Source organism: Diaphorina citri, unplaced genomic scaffold, assembly GCF_000475195.1.
Source record: "Diaphorina citri unplaced genomic scaffold, Diaci psyllid genome assembly version 1.1 scaffold123, whole genome shotgun sequence".
NCBI lineage: Eukaryota > Metazoa > Arthropoda > Insecta > Hemiptera > Psyllidae > Diaphorina > Diaphorina citri.
The window spans coordinates 487,869-509,559 of NW_007377560.1; the positions used below are offsets into that span (position 1 = coordinate 487,869).

The 21,691-nt window shown below is 36.2% G+C and overlaps 4 protein-coding genes and 4 long non-coding RNA genes across 10 annotated transcripts in view; 4 read left to right on the forward strand and 4 right to left on the reverse strand.

Moving 5' to 3' along the window:
- Positions 1-1,597, forward strand: part of LOC103524872 (multiple C2 and transmembrane domain-containing protein-like) — a 36,747-nt gene extending 35,150 nt beyond the window's left edge. Inside the window, exons 11-13 of the mRNA XM_026820124.1 lie at positions 384-529; positions 849-978; positions 1,327-1,597. Of these exons, the coding sequence (XP_026675925.1) occupies positions 384-529; positions 849-978; positions 1,327-1,530 (480 nt within the window). The 3' untranslated portion in view covers positions 1,531-1,597. The remainder of the gene's footprint in view (positions 1-383; positions 530-848; positions 979-1,326) is intronic.
- Positions 1,598-2,067: 470 nt separating this feature from the next.
- Positions 2,068-4,301, forward strand: LOC113465536 (multiple C2 and transmembrane domain-containing protein-like; the record flags this gene model as incomplete). Its single annotated transcript, XM_026820125.1, has 4 exons — positions 2,068-2,087; positions 2,799-2,985; positions 3,219-3,415; positions 4,289-4,301. Coding segments are annotated over exons 1-4 (417 nt in total), but the record flags the coding sequence as incomplete, so codon positions are not given.
- On the forward strand, positions 4,302-5,019 carry LOC113465555. Of its 2 annotated transcripts, none has more exons than XR_003390224.1 (2): positions 4,302-4,323; positions 4,641-5,019. It is a non-coding gene; the product is annotated as an uncharacterized LOC113465555 (long non-coding RNA). The 2 variants fall into 2 exon arrangements; XR_003390225.1 differs by lacking the exon at positions 4,302-4,323 and adding an exon at positions 4,334-4,386.
- Positions 5,020-5,390: 371 nt separating this feature from the next.
- LOC113465558 lies at positions 5,391-15,132 on the forward strand. The gene is made up of 2 exons (XR_003390228.1): positions 5,391-5,438; positions 14,264-15,132. It is a non-coding gene; the product is annotated as an uncharacterized LOC113465558 (long non-coding RNA).
- LOC103524838 (soluble scavenger receptor cysteine-rich domain-containing protein SSC5D-like) lies at positions 7,205-12,332 on the reverse strand. Of its 2 annotated transcripts, none has more exons than XM_008489871.2 (3): positions 12,232-12,332; positions 11,531-11,975; positions 7,205-7,269 (listed from the first exon to the last, which is right to left on the reverse strand). In XM_008489871.2, coding segments are annotated over exons 1-3 (495 nt in total). In that variant the 5' UTR covers positions 12,281-12,332; the 3' UTR covers positions 7,205-7,268. The 2 variants fall into 2 exon arrangements, with proteins under 2 accessions (XP_008488093.1, XP_008488092.1); XM_008489870.2 differs by lacking the exon at positions 7,205-7,269 and adding an exon at positions 8,972-9,140 and having other exon boundaries at positions 11,507-11,975.
- Positions 15,020-15,676, reverse strand: LOC113465551. Its single transcript, XR_003390218.1, has 2 exons — positions 15,514-15,676; positions 15,020-15,158 (listed from the first exon to the last, which is right to left on the reverse strand). It is a non-coding gene; the product is annotated as an uncharacterized LOC113465551 (long non-coding RNA).
- A 35-nt stretch (positions 15,677-15,711) lies between these two features.
- On the reverse strand, positions 15,712-16,924 carry LOC103524836. The gene is made up of 3 exons (XR_003390220.1): positions 16,851-16,924; positions 16,587-16,681; positions 15,712-16,055 (listed from the first exon to the last, which is right to left on the reverse strand). It is a non-coding gene; the product is annotated as an uncharacterized LOC103524836 (long non-coding RNA).
- Positions 16,925-18,230: 1,306 nt separating this feature from the next.
- On the reverse strand, positions 18,231-21,689 carry LOC103524873 (proline-rich protein 2-like). The gene is made up of 4 exons (XM_026820126.1): positions 21,513-21,689; positions 20,345-20,580; positions 19,551-19,628; positions 18,231-19,094 (listed from the first exon to the last, which is right to left on the reverse strand). Exons 1-4 carry the CDS (start codon positions 21,634-21,636, stop codon positions 18,231-18,233), a joined length of 1,302 nt encoding a protein of 433 aa, XP_026675927.1. The 5' UTR covers positions 21,637-21,689.
- Between the last annotated feature and the right edge of the window lie 2 nt (positions 21,690-21,691).

Sequence of the window (21,691 nt, forward strand, 5' to 3'; positions counted from 1 at the left end):
CATATCAATGTACCATCTCCAAATACAAACATAAACATGCTCACTTGCACTAGCTACTCACATATAACTTACTCTGACTTTAGCGTCCTTAATCAAGTCGTTATTGAACGGATGGTGTGGAAAAAATTAAACTCGATTGATTCTGCATACGTAGGTGTATGTATTGGATTAAGACTTTGTAGCAAATCGTGACATAATCTTCTATCGGCCAATTCTTGAACCTGAAACAAAAAACGAGCATTCATCTATTAGTACACATGATTAATATAAATATTATATTTAATTATTATTTTTTTTATTATTATTACAAACAATAATCAAAAGGTAGCTAGAGCTTGAGGATTTTTTTTTCTTTCTAAAATGTCCTTTCCTTCGTTTTTCAGATTCGCGCGTGTATTCGTACTTTGAATCCGAAAGAAGAAAAATACATGCAAACCGAAGGCAAATTCAAACGCCAAGTGTTCGTACGAAATGTTATGAGACTGAAAGTAATTGTGATGTGGTTCTATGATATAGGAATATTTCTACAGTAAGTATGACATATGAATAACTAACTAAATAAATATGGTTTCTTTAAATTAAATTGAACCCAAGGGCAAGGTAAACCTAAACCTTTAACAAATGGAGTGCGCCTGAAGGCATTACCCGGGACAGAGGCTTTTCCAGGTGGGACATTAAAAAAAAAATGCGGGATATACCGGGAAATACGGGACAATTGGCAACCCTACCGCTGACTGACCGAAAACATTACTCATTTGCTTCTTATCCTAAACGGAATACTATGCCAAGGAGCACCATAAAAGGAAAAGTATGTATTCTAAATTTCCTGTCATTTGCTTCTGTTACAGAGACTGTTTCGAATGGGAATCCACACTGAAAAGTTTGATAGCGGTCATCCTGTTCATAATACTATGCTATTATTTTGAACCATACATGGTACCCATCGCTCTACTGCTGATTTTCCTCAAAGGCTATGTGGTGAGTTGAAAGCTTTGAACGAAAGAAGTGAATTCCAAGTTTTAACCACTGCACGGCGATTTAGTCTCCTATGGTTTCTCCGTAAATTTTTAGTTCGTTTGTTTGACCATAACTTCCAAACGGTTTGTCTGATTTTGATTGAAATTTGGCAAACATGTTGAACACATTAAAGGAAATTCATTTATTAAACTATGGGTCCTATTAAAAAAAAATAATAGTAAAAAAAATAATAATAATAAATAAAAACTTCTTTTTTCCGTTGAAATTCGGACTCAATCGGTCTTTTTGGGGACTCGTTCCTTCTTTCTGAGTAAGTTCACCACATTATTGTTCCTTTTCTGATGGCAGGTACAAACACTTCTCTCGTCTCACTGGAGTTCAGACAGAGCTGAAGATGATGATAGTGGTGATGAGGAAGATGATGAAGATGATAAGGATAAAGAGGAGAAGAAAAGCCTCAAGGAGAAACTGCAAGCAATCCAGGAGGTGACGCAAATAGTGCAGAACTCCATAGGATTCATTGCCTCCCTGTGTGAGAGTGTGAAGAAGTAAGTCTTGGGATTGAGGAAGTAAAGATGAGAGTTTGAGGGTCATTTATTAACAAAAGCATCTCGATTCTGCAATATCTTTGCTAAGACAATGGTTTGAAGAATTTTTTTACCTCATTGAAGACAATGGTTTGAAGAATTTTATGTGACCTGCAAAAACTCTGGCAAAATTTGACGGTTTTGATTTTTTTATTTATTTATTTATTTTTTCTTTTTTTTTTTGTGAGAATTTCTTACATTTTTACTTTCCTTATCCTATAACTAGGAAGGAAAGTAATGCAATCATGGTCAGATTTTAGTGCCAAAACACGTTTTGAGGTCCCTAGAGCCTAAATACAAAGTTTCAGCCATTGGTCCGTGTGTGTGTCTGTAATTCTGTCTGTAAACAAAATATCTCGAGAACGGTAAGAGCTAGAGACTTGAAATTTGTCATGCAGCTGTCAAATGTAACAAGGATGCGACATGAAACTTTTGGTTAAGATCGGTGCAACGCTTGGCGGCTTTCGACCGCTTTTTGGTGGTTTTCAGCTTTACTGACAAAATGGTTAGAGGTATTGCAATGTGACAACCACTATCAAAAAATATACTGAATCCTCGTATAAAGTGGAGTTTAATAAATTCTCAATAATTCAGTCATCAGTAAATTCTAGATAGAGTGACGGGTGACGGGCAATAATTTTACGTACATTTAAAGCAGCATAATAAATTCTCTAAGAGTAAATAAAGAGAACTACGAGAAGCATTTTGAAAACACAAACTGTTCCTGTTAAAAAACGTCCTCAGATAGATTTATAACCTCAGATTGGTGTTGAAATAAAGATGATCGATTGCCAGATTGCTCTAGTTAAGTTATACAACGCAACGTCTAAAATTCGACTCTACATCTCTGTATAATAAGCAAACCCAGATAGATTTATAACCTCAGATTGGTGTTGAAATAAAGATGATCGATTGCCAGATTGCTCTAGTTAAGTTATACAACGCAACGTCTAGAATTCGACTCTACATCTCTGTATAATACGCAAACTTGCAAACAACGTATGGAAAGTTGGACAGTCTTTTTGGCCCTGTGCTTGTTTCGGGGTCCACTCAGCCTCGTGAGGACAACTGAAGAGCTACTTTAGCCAAGAAGCGACCAAAGTAAAAATTACAGAAATGACATAATTAGTAAAGGAGGCTCTTAGAGTGCTGTGATATCCATAAAAATTGTGAAGAGACTCTCAGCTTCACCACAAATAATTCTTTACTTTTATTAACTTTCCTCTTTATCAGGTGTACAATAGACTTGAGCTGTCTGGAGCGGGAGACCACACACAAGATCAAGAAACCTCTGGAGGATGGAGGAGGTGTCATCAGCCTCCTGTTAACTATCAGTGGTACCACGGCCTCCGAGACCATTACAGATCTCACTAGTCACTCGGAAAATCCCGAGGATATCCGAATGATACACGAACGATATGTGAGTAAAAAACTACGCCAGCCTAGAAAGCTTGGTTGGTAGGGCGTCTGCCTTGTGAGCGCTAGGTCGGGTCGTTAGGTTCGATTTCCACGAGGGGCGGATTTTATCCTGGACAGATAAGTTTCATTCTCGGAACGGATGGCTTTCTCCTGTCCTGCCTTCCGTCTCTCTTCTCTTTTGTCTGTTAGTTAAGTGAGTTCGAGTAAAACACTCAATTTCCTGCCTGTTTCCAGTCTTTACTCCGCGCGTTTCATCGTCTCCGGGACGTAGGTCATCTCACGGTGAAAGTATACAAAGCTCAAGGCCTGGCTGCAGCAGATCTAGGCGGGAAATCCGATCCATTCTGCGTACTCGAACTAGTGAACGCCAGACTACAAACCCAGACTGAATATAAGACGCTCACACCGGTGTGGAACAAGATATTTACCTTGTGAGTATCAAGTACCAGTAAATATCTCGAGAACGGTAAGAGCTAGAGACTTGAAATTTGGCATGCAGCTGTCAAATGTGAAAAGGATGCGACACGAAACTTTTGGTTAAGATCGGTGCAACGCTTGGCGGTTTTCAGCTTTACTGACAAAATGGTTAGAGATATTGTAAAAGTTACAATAGATGAACACCCAAATAACATCATTCATTAGGATAAGGAAAGTCGTGTTCACACCAGATATATATTTTTTTTTTTTTTTTTACCATTTTCAACTAATCCTCTTCATTGTTCTCTCTCGTGTTCCCTTGTGAGTTCAACCTGACAGCCAGCCTAGTTATGTTGGTTGTGAGTATCAACCTGACAGACAGCCTAGTTATGTTGGTTGTGAGTACCAACCTGACAGACAGCCTAGTTGGAGAGTTTCGGAGGTCTCAGGTTCGATTCCTGCCAGGAACAACTTTATCCTAAACACATAGGGTTTGTTATTTATCCTAAACACATAGGGTTCGTTCTCGGAACCGAAGTGAACCGAACAGATAAGTTTTGTTCTCGGAAAGGCTGGCTTTCTCCTGTCAAGTTTTCTTCGATTTCGGGACGATAAGACCTCCATTGTTACAGTTCTCCCTACAAAACCTCTTTGTTTTTTCTTCGTGTAATGAAAACTATAATGATGGAGTTTTTGCAACCAAAATTAGAGTCGTGTTTTAAACTTTTCATCGTTATTTGACAAATACTCGTTTTTGCGCGCTCTGCACATGCGCAGAAACGAGTTTTCGTCAAATAACGTTCAAAAATTGAATTAACGGACGCCAATTTTGGTGCAAAAACTCTGCGATTAACCCTAACATGACGATGATTATTTTCATATTCCAGTAACGTGAAAGACATCCCCTGATAATGAACAACTGGTAAGTAGATACAATAATGAACGCCTGGATCTGCTGTCCAGAGTCTCTGATAATGAACAACTGGTAAGTTATCATGATCAAATTTTAATGAACAACCATTAAAAAAGGTTTAAAAAAATGATGAGTGGTTACAAATATCGTTCCGCCATTAATATTCCTACTAATTTAAATTTGATGACTTGACTTAAATTTGAGTGAAAATATTGCCTATGTGCAGTCTTTGGTCTTGTACTCAGATCTCCTGATTTTAGGTTAATCCTTCTGGATATAAGGGTATACCTCTTGATAATTTCTATACATGTCTTTTCATTTCACAGCGCTACTATCGAGAATTGAGACTTCATCCAAATGACGAAAGAAGATCTAGGGATCAGAGGAAGAAAACCAAAGACAGATAATAATAGAATGAAACAGTTTTTCCATCACTTAGGCGGATTCCAGGGTAATAATGCCACTAGTCAGCTTTTGTCTACTTTCATCTTCGCAACATTTGTTGGCAAGACACTCCCAATGCCATTACAGAGCTGATGAAATTGGGACTTGATGAAAATGAACTCCAGGACTTCTGAGTTTCTGACATGCAAGGCTAGTGTGATATCCATGTAACTGTTACGCAATTAATGACAAAATCAGAATTAGAGGTAGCTGCAGGTACAGAGATAATAACTCCTTAGCTTCTGCTCAAGTCACAGCACAGTTACCTAATTGTAAAGTTTTTCATGTTTTAACATTCTGTTGTGTAATTTGTTACCGATTTTATTTATTTCTAGTTGTAAACTATAGGTTTCGATAATAATTTTGTGATATTAATATGATAAGTTTTATATTCATGTTGATCTTTTTTTTATGTTGAACATTTCCCTCCGTTTGTTTTCTTTTTAATGTTGTATTTTTCACATTGTTTATATAAATTATATTACTTTTATTATGTATGATAAGTTGTACTTTTTTATTTGTTTTTAAAGTTTATATTTCCATTTTTTTTTTTTTTTATGATAATTTTTTCTTTTTTTTTTTTTTTTAAAGTTTTTTTTTCTTTTTTTTTTTTTTTTTTTTTTTTGTTCCTTTCTTTTCTTCCCCTCCCTCTACACAGAACATTTTTAATCTTCCACTTAGTTTCAACACAGACATCACAGATCAGATCGTATACATGATACTTATGTGTAATGTTTTCAGCATGATTTCTAGACCTCGTACACTTAGCTACATCCCTATGCCTCCGATTATTTTTCTTATGTGCATTCAATAGTACTTATTTATACTGCAGAATAAAATCTTCTACCCAGAGAAGATTGAACCAACACCATCTCTCCAAAATAAGCAAAAAGAAAAAAGTGAAAATAAAAGAGAACCCTACAGACATTAACAGAAATAATATTGGTTAACATAAGAATTAAACAGAATACAAAGTAATATTACATTTTATACATAATGGAGTCTCAACAATCACATAATAAGAAGGGAAACTTGTTTTAAAGGGAATAAATTTAAATTAGGGATCTATGTATCTTGTAGGAGACCCAAGTCGTATTTTAATGACGAACTTTTGCCTAATTCACAGCTGATTTAACAGGAAAAGCAATATAATGCTTCTTCCAGTTTCCTAATTATCAAGTCTTGTACAGAGAAATTCCTGGGAACTTTGGAAGAAAAAAAATCAGGCATGTTTCTTGTAACTGTTAGGAGGAAAATCGTCAATTTCATCTGACAAAGTAGAAAGACCTTTAATTTGATATATAGGTCGACCAGGTTTGGATAAGTCCTTCTATACTCTATAGCAGCCATTCTTAACCTATGGTCCGTGGACCACTAGTGGTCCGCGAGAAGGTTTCAGGTGGTCCGCGAGAGGTGAGTAAGGAAAAAGTCATCGTATCTCTATTTTATATAACATACCCCTAAGAAAGGAAAAAAAAATCTTTCCTCTTTTCATAATGTTAATTTTTCTCATTTTCTATCTCTTTTCCTACAGGTAGATATAGGTCTCTAATTATTAATTATGGGTATGTATTAGACTCTAATGTATTAGAGTCTATGTATATTTTCATAATGTTAATTTTTCTCATTTTCTATCTCTTTTCCTACAGGTAGATATAGGTCCTCTAATTATTAATTATGGGTATGTATTAGAGTCTAATACATACCCATTGTCACATAGCGTGTACAATGTACAATTGATTGCATATACATACATACATACATACATACATACATACATACATACATACATAATCTCAAGTGGTCCGCGAGATTTTTGGTTTATCAATAGTGGTCCGCCAATTCTAAAAGGTTAAGAACCCCTGGTCTAATTGACATACATAATCTCAAGTGGTCCGCGAGATTTTTGGTTTATCAATAGTGGTCCGCCAATTCTAAAAGGTTAAGAACCCCTGCTCTATAGCGTTTCGAACCTATTTCTTACGATGGATCCATAATTACGAGTATGTATGTAAGTAGGGACTTCCGATTCTGGGTAAATCATATAACCCGACATCAATCTTTGATAAAAGATACTCCTTTTCTTTGGGTCTGTGATAAAGACTACATACCCATTACTGCCATTAAATGAAAAGGTTTGATAGAAGGAACTTTAACTGCTAAGGTCTTTACCTACTACAGTAAGGAGTTTGGTAAGTATATTGATTGTTTGCTACATCTGAAACTTGGAACCAAAATAAGATATCAAAGTAATTTTATTGGATTTGATTTAAAAACAGATGGCTTACCTTGATAGACACTATCATCGAGCTTATTGAACATACTGTAGCCACTCTGATCCTTATAAACAATGCTATAAATCCATATTATTGATCATACTGCAACACTTACGACTAGTCCATGAGTTCTATGATATGACTCCTATGTGGACCATGGATTTATTTCAGGGACTATCAATTCTTGTCATGTACACCATTGGCAATTCTTGTCATGTACACCATTGGGCCAGTTCTGAAATTGAAGAGGAAAAAGAGGATGAAATCAAGAAAATGGTTGGTCAGAGAAACACTGGAAAGTTGGGGGTGTAGGTACCTAGAATTTGAAAATAGACAATTTTAGAAAACTTGGATGAGTGACCCATTCTAGAAAGTTCACTACCTCTGTTATTTCAGTTATTGTCCCCGCCATTCTGCTATTTAAGCGAATATCTAGAAAAAAAGATAGGTAAAAGTAAAAGCAATGCAAATCCAGGTAAAAATTCACCTCCTGTTTACATATTTTTTTATCACTACCATTTTTCAAATATTTCGCGCTGTTTACAATCTATGCAGGCGTGCCAACGCACCAAGCAAAAATCAATACACTGTTGCCAACCCAAAAGAGCGCGCCAAAATTCAAATATCAGTGAAGTGAACAACCCCGATTACTGCGCATGCACCTACTTCTTGCTTACCTTTTACCCTACTTGAAATTTTACGCCTTTTCATTTTCATCAACCTAAAAGTAGTCTAATTCGGCCGAAATAGTAGGTGTTTTATTGGACTCTGTGGAGACAAAGAAAATGTTGGAAAATATGTTTAATTTCTCTACTGAGTATCCTATCTACTTTTCTTTCTCGCATGGTATTTTTCAGCAGGCAGGAGTTTTATCACTACCATTTTTCAAATATTTCGCGCTGTTTACAATCTATGCAGGCGTGCCAACGCACCAAGCAAAAATCAATACACTGTTACCAACCCAAAAGAGCGCGCCAAAATTCAAATATCAGTAAAGTGAACAACCCCGATTACCGCGCATGCGCCTACTTCTTGCTTACCTTTTACCCTACTCGAAATTTTACGCCTTTTCATTTTCATCAACCTAAAAGTATCTAGTCTAATTCGGCCGAAATGGTAGGTATTTTATTAAACTCTGTGGAGACAAAGAAAATGTTGGAAAATATGATTTCTCTTCTGAGTAGGTATCCTATCTACTTTTCTTTCTCGCATGATATTTTTCAGCAGGCAGGAGTAGGTAAGATTTTTCATTATTTTCAGACTGATGGTGAGATAGGATAGTAGGAGGATCTTTTTTTTTCTTTTTGTCGATGGTGGGCATCAAACCCAGGGCCTTCAGTAAGGTAAGCAAGCGCGTTACCACTGGGCTAATCCTTTCCCCCTAAATATTTTCTAATACCTGTACAGGAAAATTCCATCGAAATCTCGCGTGATAACAGCATAGGTACCTACTCGAATAATGTCTACATTTGACACATGACCATATTAGTAGGATAGCGGGGGGGTTTTTTTTTTTTTTTTTTTTTTTGTCGATGGTGGGCATCAAACCCAGGGCCTTCAGTAAGGTAAGCAAGCGCGTTACCACTGGGCTAATCGTTTCCCCCCTAAATATTTTCTAATACCTGTACAGGAAAATTCCATCGAGATCTCGCGTGATAACAGCATAGGTACTCGAATAATGTCTACATTTGACACATGACCATATTAATACAGGGTGCGCCAGAAAAACACTGATAACGGCTCAGGGTAGGTAGATCTCATAACTCACTCTTGGACTAAAACAAGTTTCATTCCCAATTTAAAATTTATAAAGAGTTCACAACAAGAACATCAGAAAGTAAATCTGTGATGATATTTGCAATCGAAATTCGAATTTTTTTGTCCACGGTAGGAATTGAACCCAGGACCTTTTGTATGGCAACAAAGTGCGTTTCTATTCCCATCTTAGATCTTAACTTCACTCCTCACTAGGTAGGAGTCCCTATCGCTGGCATGGCATATGGCAACCTACCGCTAGAGTTTCTATTCCCATCTCAGATCTTAACTTCACTCCTCACTAGGTAGGAGTCCCGGTAAGCTTTTAACATAACCATGAGCCCCTTATCTGGTCATAACTTTTCCATTTTAATCGATAAACTGTTTTTGTTAAAACCACGAGCCAGAGCACAAAATTTTGATCCGAATAGACCTGATCATCAAGTGTGTTTTACAGGTAGTCAAGTGGTTATTTCGCTGGGAAGGACGTGAGGTAAAAAGGCAAAAAAGGTCTCATTCTGATCCTTGAATAAAGCGCAAGTTTTCCTGAAAAATGGAGACCTCTGCTCCAAAATTTCTTCGGACAAAAACCGCGTGTTTCGTAACGTAAAAATCGGACAAAACAAGGTAAACCTTTTTCGAGCTTGAAAAACATCAAACCTGAATTTTGATTCCTCGTATATTCAGTCGTGTTTGACTGACTTTTATTTCACATAATCGAATACAACTCTTGTTTCCATTTCAGTTATTCAAAAATTTAGACCATATTTTGTTGTACCCATTGATCATTAAGTTTACCCTTGCATTCACAATATCTTTCTCTCCTCTGCAATACAAGCACCGAATCTCTCCTTCTAAAACGTTTACTTTGTTAATTTCTTAATAGTGGTGACTAAGGGACTGAACTCTTTGTTCTACATAAAAACAACGCCATGATATTGAACAACTGACAAAGTGAACAATGTATTTAAATGTGAAACAAAGAAATGACAAGCAAGCAAATTATTATAGGCACATGAATACACATCTTGAGTATTTAAATTGAAATAATAATTGCAAAATTTAACTTCACCCCGATTAAAAAGAAAATCCAGAAGATAAAAATATTTAATAGGCAAAAATAAATTCTAGTCCCTCAGTTCTAGGAATTTCTCTGTACAAGACACAAGTATCTAAATGAAATTAAAGATCAAAAACACAAGAATAAAACTTGCTATAATACATTGTTTGGACTTGGAGCCTATAGTTTAACTCTAGAAAATTTCAAGCTTGTAATCACATTGCAAAGAGACCTAACACACTAAACTTCCCAACCCTGGTAGTTTACACAAATACATAATATATTACATAGAATATTCATACAAAGTTTACAATGATAACAATTATTTTAGAAGGAGATTTCTAAAAGAATAAAAATACTAAACTTCCCAACCCTGGTAGTTTACACAAATACATAATATATTACATAGAATATTCATACAAAGTTTACAATGATAACAATTATTCTAGAAGGAGATTTCTAAAAGAATAAAAACTAGAAAAATAAACTCAACAAAAAACGAATAGTAGATCAAAGAGAGAAGGTGATGTAAGTTGTTAGTCCCTGTTCTGAGAATGAAAATTTTGAACGTAAAAAAAAGGTTTTGGAAAACCTTGCCGGGAGAAAAACTGAATAAAAAAAAAGATAGGTAGTACAATACCTAAACAAACTCAATTTTATAGATCAAAAGCGTAATCCTTGTGTCGAAATATAAAAAATTAAACTGCACAGGCAATTCATAATGGTAGAAAGACACAGCGAGGGAAATAGTTTAAAAACATACCTAGACTCAAATATCCAAAATGGAAGTACTAAGGATAAAATAAATAAAAATTTTAAACGAAAAAAAAAAAAAAAATCAAAAGGTTTTTAAAAACCTTGCCGGAAGAAAAACTGAATAAAAAAAAAAACAGATAGGTAGTACAATACCTAAACAAACTCAATTTTATAGATCAAAAGCGTAATCCTTGTGTCGAAATATAAAAATTAAACTGCACAGGCAATTCATAGTGGTAGAAAGACACAGCGAGGGAAATAGTTTAAAAACATACCTAGACTCAAATATCCAAAATGGAAGTACTGAGGATAAAATGTGTCCGCCCTGAATTCTTAAAACTTCAGTTCAAAATAACGCGTGAGGAGAGTAAAAACTCACTCTTGGACTAAAACAAGTTTCATTCCCAATTTAAAATTTATAAAGAGTTCACAACAAGAACATCAGAAAGTAAATCTGTGATCATATTTCCAATCAAAATTCGATTTTTTTTTTGTCCCAGGACTTTTTGTATGGCAACAAAGTGCGTTTCTATTCCCTTTCTTAGATCTATTCGATTTTTTTTTTTTTTTTTTTTTTGTCCACGGTAGGAATTGAACCCAGGACTTTTTGTATGGCGACAAAGTGGGTTTCTATTCCCATCTTAGATCTTAACTTCACTCCTCACTAGGTAGGAGTCCCTACCGCTGGCATGTCATATGGCAACCTACCGCTAGAGTTTCTATTCCCTTTCTTAGATCTTAACTTCACTCCTCACTAGGTAGGAGTCCCTATCGCTGGCATGGCATATGGCAACCTACCGCTAGAGTTTCTATTCCCTTTCTTAGATCTTAACTTCACTCCTCACTAGGTAGGAGTCCCAGTAAGCTTTTAACATAACCATGAGCCCCTTATCTACCTATAACCTATAATCCACAGGGTACTCACCATCTGGGCCGGAATCCACCCCGATCCATCCGGGGATGCGGTGGGTGAAATGGTGCAAACCGGGGCCCCATGAGGCCCCCTCTCCTTGGGAACCCGCCCTCGAAATGATGCCTGGGTCTGAACCTTGGGCCTGGGGGTCTCTGGTGTGGTCTGACAGGTCGTGTGTAGGTAGACACCGGGCTGGGTGTGGCTGGGCTAGGGACCGTGCTCGGGACAGGGGTAGGGGCGAGATCCGGCGAGACACTGGGCTCTGGTACTTTCCCAGTGAGTGCACTAATACCACTCAATGTCTCAATGTTGATACTACTGAGTAACTTCTCAGCTGTGGGATCTTGTAGGATCTTATCTAGCATGGCAGCAGGCACGGTCTCAGACTCGGTAGAGGGAAGGGGAGAGGGGGCAGCCTCTGCCTCGCTACCCGTCTGAGTGTTGATGTTGAACGAGCCTGAGACATAACAGTATGGTTATAATTATATTGCCACTTTACTAAACCCAAATCAACTATTTCGTACGTTTTAGAGGTACCTGATTACCTTTACCTAAATAGATGTTTATTTCATACCTACAAACGATTAATTTATTGATCATTTGGTGGAATGAATTACCAATTTGTAGATTAATTGACTTTTTTTCTGTTAGCGGGACGAAGAAATAATAAAAATATGAAAAGTGAGTAAGAAAGAAGTCATTATAAAACTCACCTTTGAACTGAGCTTTGGCTGCTGCTTCATCATCATCACTGAGATCCATATCTACGCTCTCTGTGTTGTCTGTTGTCTTACCATTGCCATTACTATCACTATGATCTGAAAAACAAATAGCATAGGTCAAAATATAGAAGTATTTGAAAAAGTTGCTAATAAATACACCCTCCTCCATCAGGTGTTTAATATGCCCCCTAACAGCTCTTCATTGCGATGGTTTCAAATTTGAACTGTTTCCTGTAGAAAAGGGTAACATAATGGCAACCTTTCATGATATTCTGTAGATAAATTTGAGAGGTGGAGAGGAGAGAGAGAGATAAAGAAAGATAAAAAGAGATAAAAAGAAGGTAGGTATATTTTAAATAAATAATAGAATTAGTAGAGTTGCACTAAACTCCAAATTTAGACTCAGAAGACCAGCAGTAACTAATTGAAAGCATTTGCTTGGTGGTTATGCATAGCATCCAATGTTGTCACAACATAGGGTAGGAATATAGCAAACTGGATTGTTAGGTCTGTTTATTTATACACATGCCACAAGTATAAGATAATTACTATTACAAATGTGACATCTACAGGAGATAATTGCATTGCAAGGTTTGTTCACCGTATTCATTCATCTCAAAAAGGCATTTTTATTTTTATTATTATTTTTTTTTTTTTACAAAACAGAGCCCTAAAGATACATTCACACACTATAGCAAATTGTCATACTTTCATAAGGAAAAAAAATCACATTTTTATGGTACCCGTTAAAAGAATCATGATCATGCCTGGATAACGTGTTTTAAAAAGGAATCAGACACACTATGGGTTTACAATAATGACATATATCTGCCACTTTGTCATAGCGTGTGACTGTATCAGCAGATGACGTTATACTTAAGTAAAATACCAAAGCACAAAATGGGGAGATAACTCTAATCTATGGAATTGCTGAAAAGAAAAAAAATGACATTAAAAAAGCATGTAATTCCGTCAAAAAAAGTCAATTCCGTCTACAAAATTTCCTGTTTTCTACTGGGGAACTCCTTCTTTACAGTTTTTTGACGAAGAGAAGGGCAAACAAACCTTGCATGAAACACCCTGTATAAGAGACTCATATAATGTAGCGTGTACCACAAAATCCTTTACACCCCCAAGTCTACAATCTATGTTGACTCTAATTTGATCAATTTTTTGGACGTTTATTATGCATCTACACAAGCGCGAAATTCCAAACGGCCGCGGCCTTTAGTAGACTTGGGGCTATTAAAGAATTACAAATGGCACACATACGCAAAATATGAAATCTCTCCAAGAAAAAAAAATCACATTTTTATGGTACCCGTTAAAAGAATTATGATCATGCCTGGATAACGTGTTTTAAAAAGGAATCAGACACACTACGGGTTTACTATAATGACATATATCTGCCACTTTGTCATAGCGTGTGACTGTATCAGCAGATGACGTTAATAACAGGTTATACTTAAAATACCAAAGCACAAAATGGGGGAGATAACTCTAATCTATGGAATTGCTGAAAAGAAAAAAAAAATTGACATTAAAAAAGCATGTAACTGTCAATTCCGTCTACAAAATTTCCTATTTTCTACTGGGGAACTCCTTCTTTACAGTTTTTTTGACAAACAGAAGGGCAAACAAACCTTGCATGAAACATCCTGTATAAGGGACTCATATGTGTAGCGTGTACCACAAAATCCTTTACACCCCCAAGTCTACAATCTATGTTGACTATAATTTGATCAAGTTTTTGGACGTTTATTATGCATCTACACAAGCGCGAAATTCCAAACGGCCGCGGCCTTTAGTAGACTTGGGGCTATTAAAGAATTACAAATGGCACACATACGCAAAATATGAAATCTCTCCAAAATAAGCAAAAAGAAAAAAGTGAAAATAAAAGAGAACCCTACTTTTTTTTTTTTTTTTTTTTTAAATTTTTTTTTTTTTTTTTTTTTTTTTTTTTTTTTTTTTTTTTGCTTCCTTTCTTTTCTTCCCCTCCCTCTACACACAGACATCACAGATTTCAACACAGACATCACAGATCAGATCATATACATGATACTTATGTGTAATGTTTTCAGCATGATTTCTAGACCTCGTACACTTAGCTACATCCCTATGCCTCCGATTATTTTTCTTATGTGCATTCAATAGTACTTATTTATACTGCAGAATAAAATCTTCTACCCAGAGAAGATTGAACCAACACCCTCCTGATTAGCAGGTGAGCATCTTGACCACTAAGCCACACCAACAAAGGCTCTACAAACTTTATGGAGTTCCAAACTTCCAAACACTAAAATAAAACAAGAATTTTACTTTGGATTTTGATTTTGATTTTTTATATATATTATTATTATTATTATTATTATTATTATGCCTCCAAGTTGCAAAATTTTAATTTTTCCATTATTTTTTCTTTTCATTGTTGAACATAGTAATTTTGATATGATAGTGAATGGGGTCAGCATATTTTAATATAGAACATAAACTATAAATATGTATTGGCTTCATTTTTGTTATTTTCTCACCTCAACCTTCCACACTGGAATTCAAACCAGCATATCAGTTGTGTTTCTGAGGCTGAGTACACCCCATATTTGAACCCAGACTATCATTAGGTAAAAGGCAGTTGTTTACATAACAATAATTCCTATGGTAGTCACTCTCACAATATCAATTATTCACATCAGCTAGCACTATGCATAGAGGCTTTGGACAAATTCTAGACAGATAAAACTTTTTTTTAAAAATATCTATGCACTTACCTTTAAGATGTAGCCATTACCACTGGAGTATGATCACATTTGTACCTATAGTTCACATGGTATTGAACCTGTCACTCTTGTGTGCAGGTGGTATCTAATTCATATTCCAACATGAGGCAAACAAATTCCATTGGATCTCATAATATTCTGCAAGAAAAAAGATAAAAACAGGTCTGCAATATCATCTTTATATTTCAATTTCCATGCATCAGTACAGTAATGTTTTATTCAGTAAATAGAAAAATATCTTCATTCAATTTTAAACAATTGATTTTAAAATGTTTCTTTTTTATACCTCCCTATTTCAAAAAATATACAAATCAATATTGATTTTTGATTACAACTCATAAGTCTTTTGATTTCTTTCCATGATTTTCTATAGGTACCTACTACAGTAAGGAGTTTGGTAAGTATATTGATTGTTTGCTACATCTGAAACTTGGAACCAAAATAAGATATCAAAGTAATTTTATTGGATTTGATTTAAAAACAGATGGCTTACCTTGATAGACACTATCATCGAGCTTATTGAACATACTGTAGCCACTCTGATCCTTATAAACAATGCTATAAATCCATATTATTGATCATACTGCAACACTTACGACTAGTCCATGAGTTCTATGATATGACTCCTATGTGGACCATGGATTTATTTCAGGGACCATCAACCACACTGGAATTCAAACCAGCATATCAGTTGTGTTTCTGAGGCTGAGTACACCCCATATTTGAACCCAGACTATCATTAGGTAAAAGACAGTTGTTTACATAACAATAATTCCTATAGTAGTCACTCTCACAATATCAATTATTTATATCAGCTAGCACTATGCATAGAGGCTTTGGACAAATTCTAGTCAGATGAAACTTTTTTTTAGATATCTATGCACTTACCTTTAAGATGTAGCCATTACCACTGGAGTATGATCACATTTGTACCTACAGTTCACATGGTATTGAATCTGTCACTCTTGTGTGCAGGTGGTATCTAATTCATATTCCAACTTGAGGCAAACAAATTCCATTCGATCTCATAATATTCTGCAAGAAAAAAGATAAAAACAGGTCTGCAATATCATCTTTATATTTCAATTTCCATGCATCAGTAATGTTTTATTCAGTAAATAGAAAAAATATCTTCATTCAATTTTAAACAATTGATTTTAAAATGTTTCTTTTTTATACATCCCCATTTCAAAAAATATACAAATCAATATTGATTTTTGATTACAACTTATAAGTCTTTTGATTTATTTGATACATCCCCATTTCAAAAAATATACAAATCAATATTGATTTTTGATTACAACTTATAAGTCTTTTGATTTATTTGCATGATTTTCTATAGGTACCTACTACAGTAAGGAGTTTGGTAAGTATATTGATTGTTTGCTACATCTGAAACTTGGAACCAAAATAAGATATCAAAGTAATTTTTATTGAATTTGATATAAAAACAGATGGCTTACCTTGATAGACACTGTCATCGAGCTTATTGAATATACTGTAGCCACTCTGATCCTTATAAACAATGCTATAAATCCATATTATTGATCATACTGCAACACTTACGACTAGTCCATGAGTTCTATGACATGACTCCTATGTGGACCATGGATTCATTTCAGGGACCATCACTTCTTGTCCTGTACACCATTTGGCCAGTTCTGAAATTGAAGAGGAAAAAGAGGATGAAATCAAGAAAATGGTTGGTCAGAGAAACAATTTTTGTAGGTAAGAATGGAATTCACTGGAAAGTTGGGAGTGTACCTAGAATTTGAAAATAGACAATTTTAGAAAACTTGGATGAGCGACCCATTCTAGAAAGTTCACTACCTCTGTGATTTCAGTTAATGTCCCCGCCATTCTGCTATTTAAGCGAATATCCAGAAAAAAGATAGGTAGGTACATCTCTCCAAAATAACCAAAAAGAAAAAAGTGAAAATAAAAGAGAACCCTACAGACATTAACAGAAATAATATTGGTTAACATAAGAAGTAAACAGAATACAAAGTAATATTACATTTTATACATAATGGAGTCTCAACAATCACATAATAAGGGAAAACTTGTTTTAAAGGGAATAAATTTAAATTAGGGATCTATGTATCTTGTAGGAGACCTAAGTCGTATTTTAATGACGAACTTTTGCCTAATTCACATCTGATTTAACAGGAAAAGCAATATAATGCTTCTTCCAGTTTCCTAATTATCAAGTCTTGTACAGAGAAATTCCTGGGAACTTTGGAGGAAAAAAATCAGGCATGTTTCTTGTCACTGTTAGGAGGAAAGTCGTCAACTTTATCTCTCTATAGCGTTTCGAACCTATTTCTTATGATGGTCCCATAATTACGAGTATGTATGTAAGTAGGGACTTCCGATTCTGGGTAAATCATATCACCCGACATCAATCTTTGATAAAAGATACTCCTTTTCTTTGGGTCTGTGATAAAGACTACATTACCCGTTACCGCCATTAAATGAAAAGGTTTGATAGAAAGAACTATAACTACAAAGGTCTTTTCGTCCCGAATGTGCGGAGATAAGTAAGACAGGATAGGAGATAACCTTTTAAATAGACGATTTTTTTCTTTGGTTCCATTGAAAATGTTCAATGTTCCTGCACCTGATTGTTACTCTGAGAACCCCATAGAACCCTATATCTCAAATCTACAGATCCCTTAACTACAAGTGGATTCTCGTTCAGACTTCCTCGTATATTCAGTCGTGTTTGACTGACTTTTATTTCACATAATCGAATACAACTCTTGTTTCCATTTCAGTTATTCAAAAATTTTGACCATATTTTGTTGTACCCATTGATTATTACCCTTGCATTCACAGTATCTTTCTCTCCTCTGCAATACAAGCACCGAATCTCTCCTTCTAAAACGTTTACTTTGTTAATTTCTTAATAGTGGTGACTAAGGGACTGAACTCTTTGTTCTACATAAAAACAACGCCATGATATTGAACAACTGAAAAAGTGAACAATGTATTTAAATGTGAAACAAAGAAATGACAAGCAAGCAAATTATTAGAGGCACATGAATACACATCTTGAGTATTTAAATTGAAATAATAATTGCAAAATGTAACTTCACCCCGATTAAAAAGAAAATTCAGAAGATAAAAATATTTAATAGGCAAAAATAAATTCTAGTCCCTCAGTTCTAGGAATTTCTCTGTACAAGACACAAGTATCTAAATGTATAATTAAAGATCAATAACACAAGAATAAAACTTGCTATAATACATTGTTTGGACTTGGAGCCTATAATTTAACACTACGGCGGGTAGTGGGTGGATACCATTGGGGTGGGGTGGTGGTATCGGTATATTCCCAGGTGGAGGGGAGGTGTAGGCTGGAGCCCGGGTAGGGAGTGGTGGGGGGGAGGTATACACCTGGGGTGTAGGCGCTGGGTGGTAGTCACTCCCTGTGTTTGCAGTCTCAGTGTTGAGGAGCCAGGGGGGTGGTTTGAACTCTTCATCCAGGTCAAACATGGAGGGGGGGAGGGGAGGAGGAGGGAGGGGGAGAGGATCTGGAGACTGCGGTGTGGGTGGGGGGTACTGTGTATTGACTGGGGTAGGAATGGATTGTACTGGGGTGTATTGCTGGCTTCCTGGGGTAGGAATGGATTGTACTGGGGTGTATTGCTGGCTCCCTGGGGTAGGAATGGATTGTACTGGGGTGTATTGTTGGTTGCTGGGGGGAGGTATTGACTGGACAGGTGTGTACTGTTGGCTCCCTGGGGTAGGAATAGATTGTACAGGGTTATATTGTTGGCCTGTTGGTGTTGGAATACCCTGTACTGGGTTATAATGTTGGTCCCCTGGGGTAGGTATAGATGGCGTGGGTGTGTACTGCTGAGTTCCTGGGGTGGGTATAGACTGGGTAGGTGTGTATTGTACCACTGGGGTGGTAGTAGGGGGTGGTTGTTTCAACATATTGAGGATAGAGGCTAGAGAGGTTTGTGCTGGGGTGGACATATCAGAATGAGGGGCAGAAGGAGGAGGTACGATGGTGGGTGTACTCCCAGGGGGTGGGTTTGTAGAGCCAATCACTTCTATCTTGTTACCCTGGGAACAGAGAGGAACACTGGGTGTAATGCTTGTTGGATTCATTGGAATTTTTACAAGCAGCCCCCAAGTTAACCCTTCACAAGTATATCCAAGATAAAACATTCGTGAAGTATCTTACAAGAAAAGACTCCTACCTTTACAGTCTTTTCATTATGCCCCCTGCACATTGAAGTAGCATTTGTTTTCCATACAAAACAATAGTTAAGTTAACCCTTCACAAGTATATCCAAGATAAAACATTCGTGAAGTATCTTACAAGAAAAGACTCCTACCTTTACAGCCTTTTCATTATGTCCCCTGCACATTGAAGTAGCATTTGTTTTCCATACAAAACAATAGTTAGGACCCCAAACTATAAAACATGCAAAGCACCTACCTGACAGAATAAAATGGAGGCAACCTATTATTGTTGAGGTTAAATACCAACTAACAGTAAGTAAGTAAAGCACCTACCTCATAGTTATCCACAGTATTTGTCTCACTTGATGTGACCACAGCAGCATTATCCTGATCTGAACTGAACAGAGATTTCTAAACCAAACCAAAACACACAGGGGGGACAAAACAACACATTAAAACACGCTGGCTAATGTTAGATTAGTAATGAGATAGGGACGAGGACAACACAGGTTACAATGGGTTAGACAAGACAAGTAAAACGTGAATTTTCCTTCTTGACTTGAAATAATCAACCATTGAAATATTAGAAAATTCACACAGTAAAACCATTCTTCTTTTTAGTAAAAATAATCCCTTGGTTGTATAATTTTTTCCCGTTTTAAATAATTGATCGCCTTCAAAATCCATGAAAAAAATATACAATACCCAAAAATACCCTCAAAATATCGCAAATAAAAACACATTTTGTGATTACTCTGTGGTGATTACAACCCAAAGTATACCATCAAAAAATTGCAAACAAAAGATAACCGATTATATGAATATCATCACCCATAATCAACCATTGAAATATTAGAAAATTCACACAGTAAAACCATTCTTCTTTTTAGTAAAAATAATCCCTTGGTTGTATAATTTTTTCCCGTTTTAAATAATTGATCGCCTTCAAAATCCATGAAAAAAATATACAATACCCAAAAATACCCTCAAAATATCGCAAATAAAAACACATTTTGTGATTACTCTGTGGTGATTACAACCCAAAGTATACCATCAAAAAATTGCAAACAAAAGATAACCGATTATATGAATATCATCACCTCATGCGATATAAATTCAATTGTTACCTGAATATCAAACGGTAAGCTGGTTGATCCAATGAAGCTTGAGAATCCACCGGTGAATGAGGTGGGAGTATACTCTGGTTGGTAACTCGAATCATTCTGTGAGTTGCTGGTACTGGTAGGGGTAGGGGTGTAGAAATCAGATGAGGCACTGGTATCCAGAGTGCTTGTGTTGTTACTCGTGTTGTATTGGGCATACTGGGCTGTGGTGTTCAGACTGGTCGGATTATATGCATACTCTGAAATAGAGAATGAATCATTGTTCAAATAGGTATGTTGTTGTTTACAAATGTTCCGATTGACCCATTTTCCTAAGCGCGTCCCAATATTTTTCCGCGACCTAGCACTTCGTTTGAAATCCCCAAAACATTGACAGATTTTATTTTATTTCCTTACCACCCGAATTCGAAAGAGGAGGACAGGATAGCAGTTCCTCGGATAAAATTCACTACGGGCGGGAATTAAACCCACAACCGCGTGCTTAGTTTGAAGTTCCCAAAACATAGACAGATTTTTTCTTTTTATATCTTTTTCGCCGAGTGGGTTATTGGCTAATTCGGTATCAATAAAATTATGAATTACTAAGAGATGAAAAATTCCAGGGCTGGAAAAAAATATTACCTGTGGTATTATCCTCGCCTGGTAGTTCAATATCATCAAGAGGAGAGGGGGAAGGCGCGTTTATATCAGGACTAGGTATAGGAGATGGCAGGCTGGTTACTAATTCATCCAGCTTGCGTTTCATGGTTTTCACTCGACTGCCAAAGTTCTTGTACGCCTGTGCATACTCTGAAATAGAGAATGAATCATTGTTCAAATAGGTATGTTGTTGTTTACAAATGTTCCGATTGACCCATTTTCCTAAGCGCATCCCAATATTTTTCCGCGACCTAGCGCTTCGTTTGAAATCCCCAAAACATTGATAGATTTTATTTTATTTCCTTACCACCCGAATTCGAAAGAGGAGGACAGGATAGGAGTTCCTCGGATAAAATTCACTACGGGCGGGAATCAAACCCACAACCGCGTGCTTAGTTTGAAGTTCCCAAAACATACACAGATTGTTTCTTTTCATATCTTTTTCCCCGAGTGGGTTATTGGCTAATTCGGTATCAATAAAATTATGAATTACTAAGAGATGAAAAATTCCAGGGCTGGAAAAAAATATTACCTGTGGTATTATCCTCGCCTGGTAGTTCAATATCATCAAGAGGAGAGGGGGAAGGTGCGTTTATATCAGGACTAGGTATAGGAGATGGCAGACTGGTTACTAATTCATCCAGCTTGCGTTTCATGGTTTTCACTCGACTGCCAAAGTTCTTGTACGCCTATAAAAGAAAGATCATCAGA

Excerpts from the sequence above, each read along its gene's own strand:
- LOC103524873 (XM_026820126.1), bottom strand. The coding sequence starts at position 21,636 with ATGAAACGCAAGCTGGATGAATTAGTAACCAGTCTGCCATCTCCTATA. Across the intron at positions 19,629-20,344 it reads GCTTACCGTTTGATATTCAG|AAATCTCTGTTCAGTTCAGA; the intron begins GTAACAATTGAA and ends GGTTTGGTTTAG. Across the intron at positions 19,095-19,550 it reads ATACTGTGGATAACTATGAG|GGTAACAAGATAGAAGTGAT; the intron begins GTAGGTGCTTTA and ends CTCTGTTCCCAG.
- LOC103524838 (XM_008489870.2), bottom strand. The coding sequence starts at position 12,280 with ATGGATCTCAGTGATGATGATGAAGCAGCAGCCAAAGCTCAGTTCAAA. Across the intron at positions 11,976-12,231 it reads AGCCAAAGCTCAGTTCAAAG|GCTCGTTCAACATCAACACT; the intron begins GTGAGTTTTATA and ends GTTATGTCTCAG.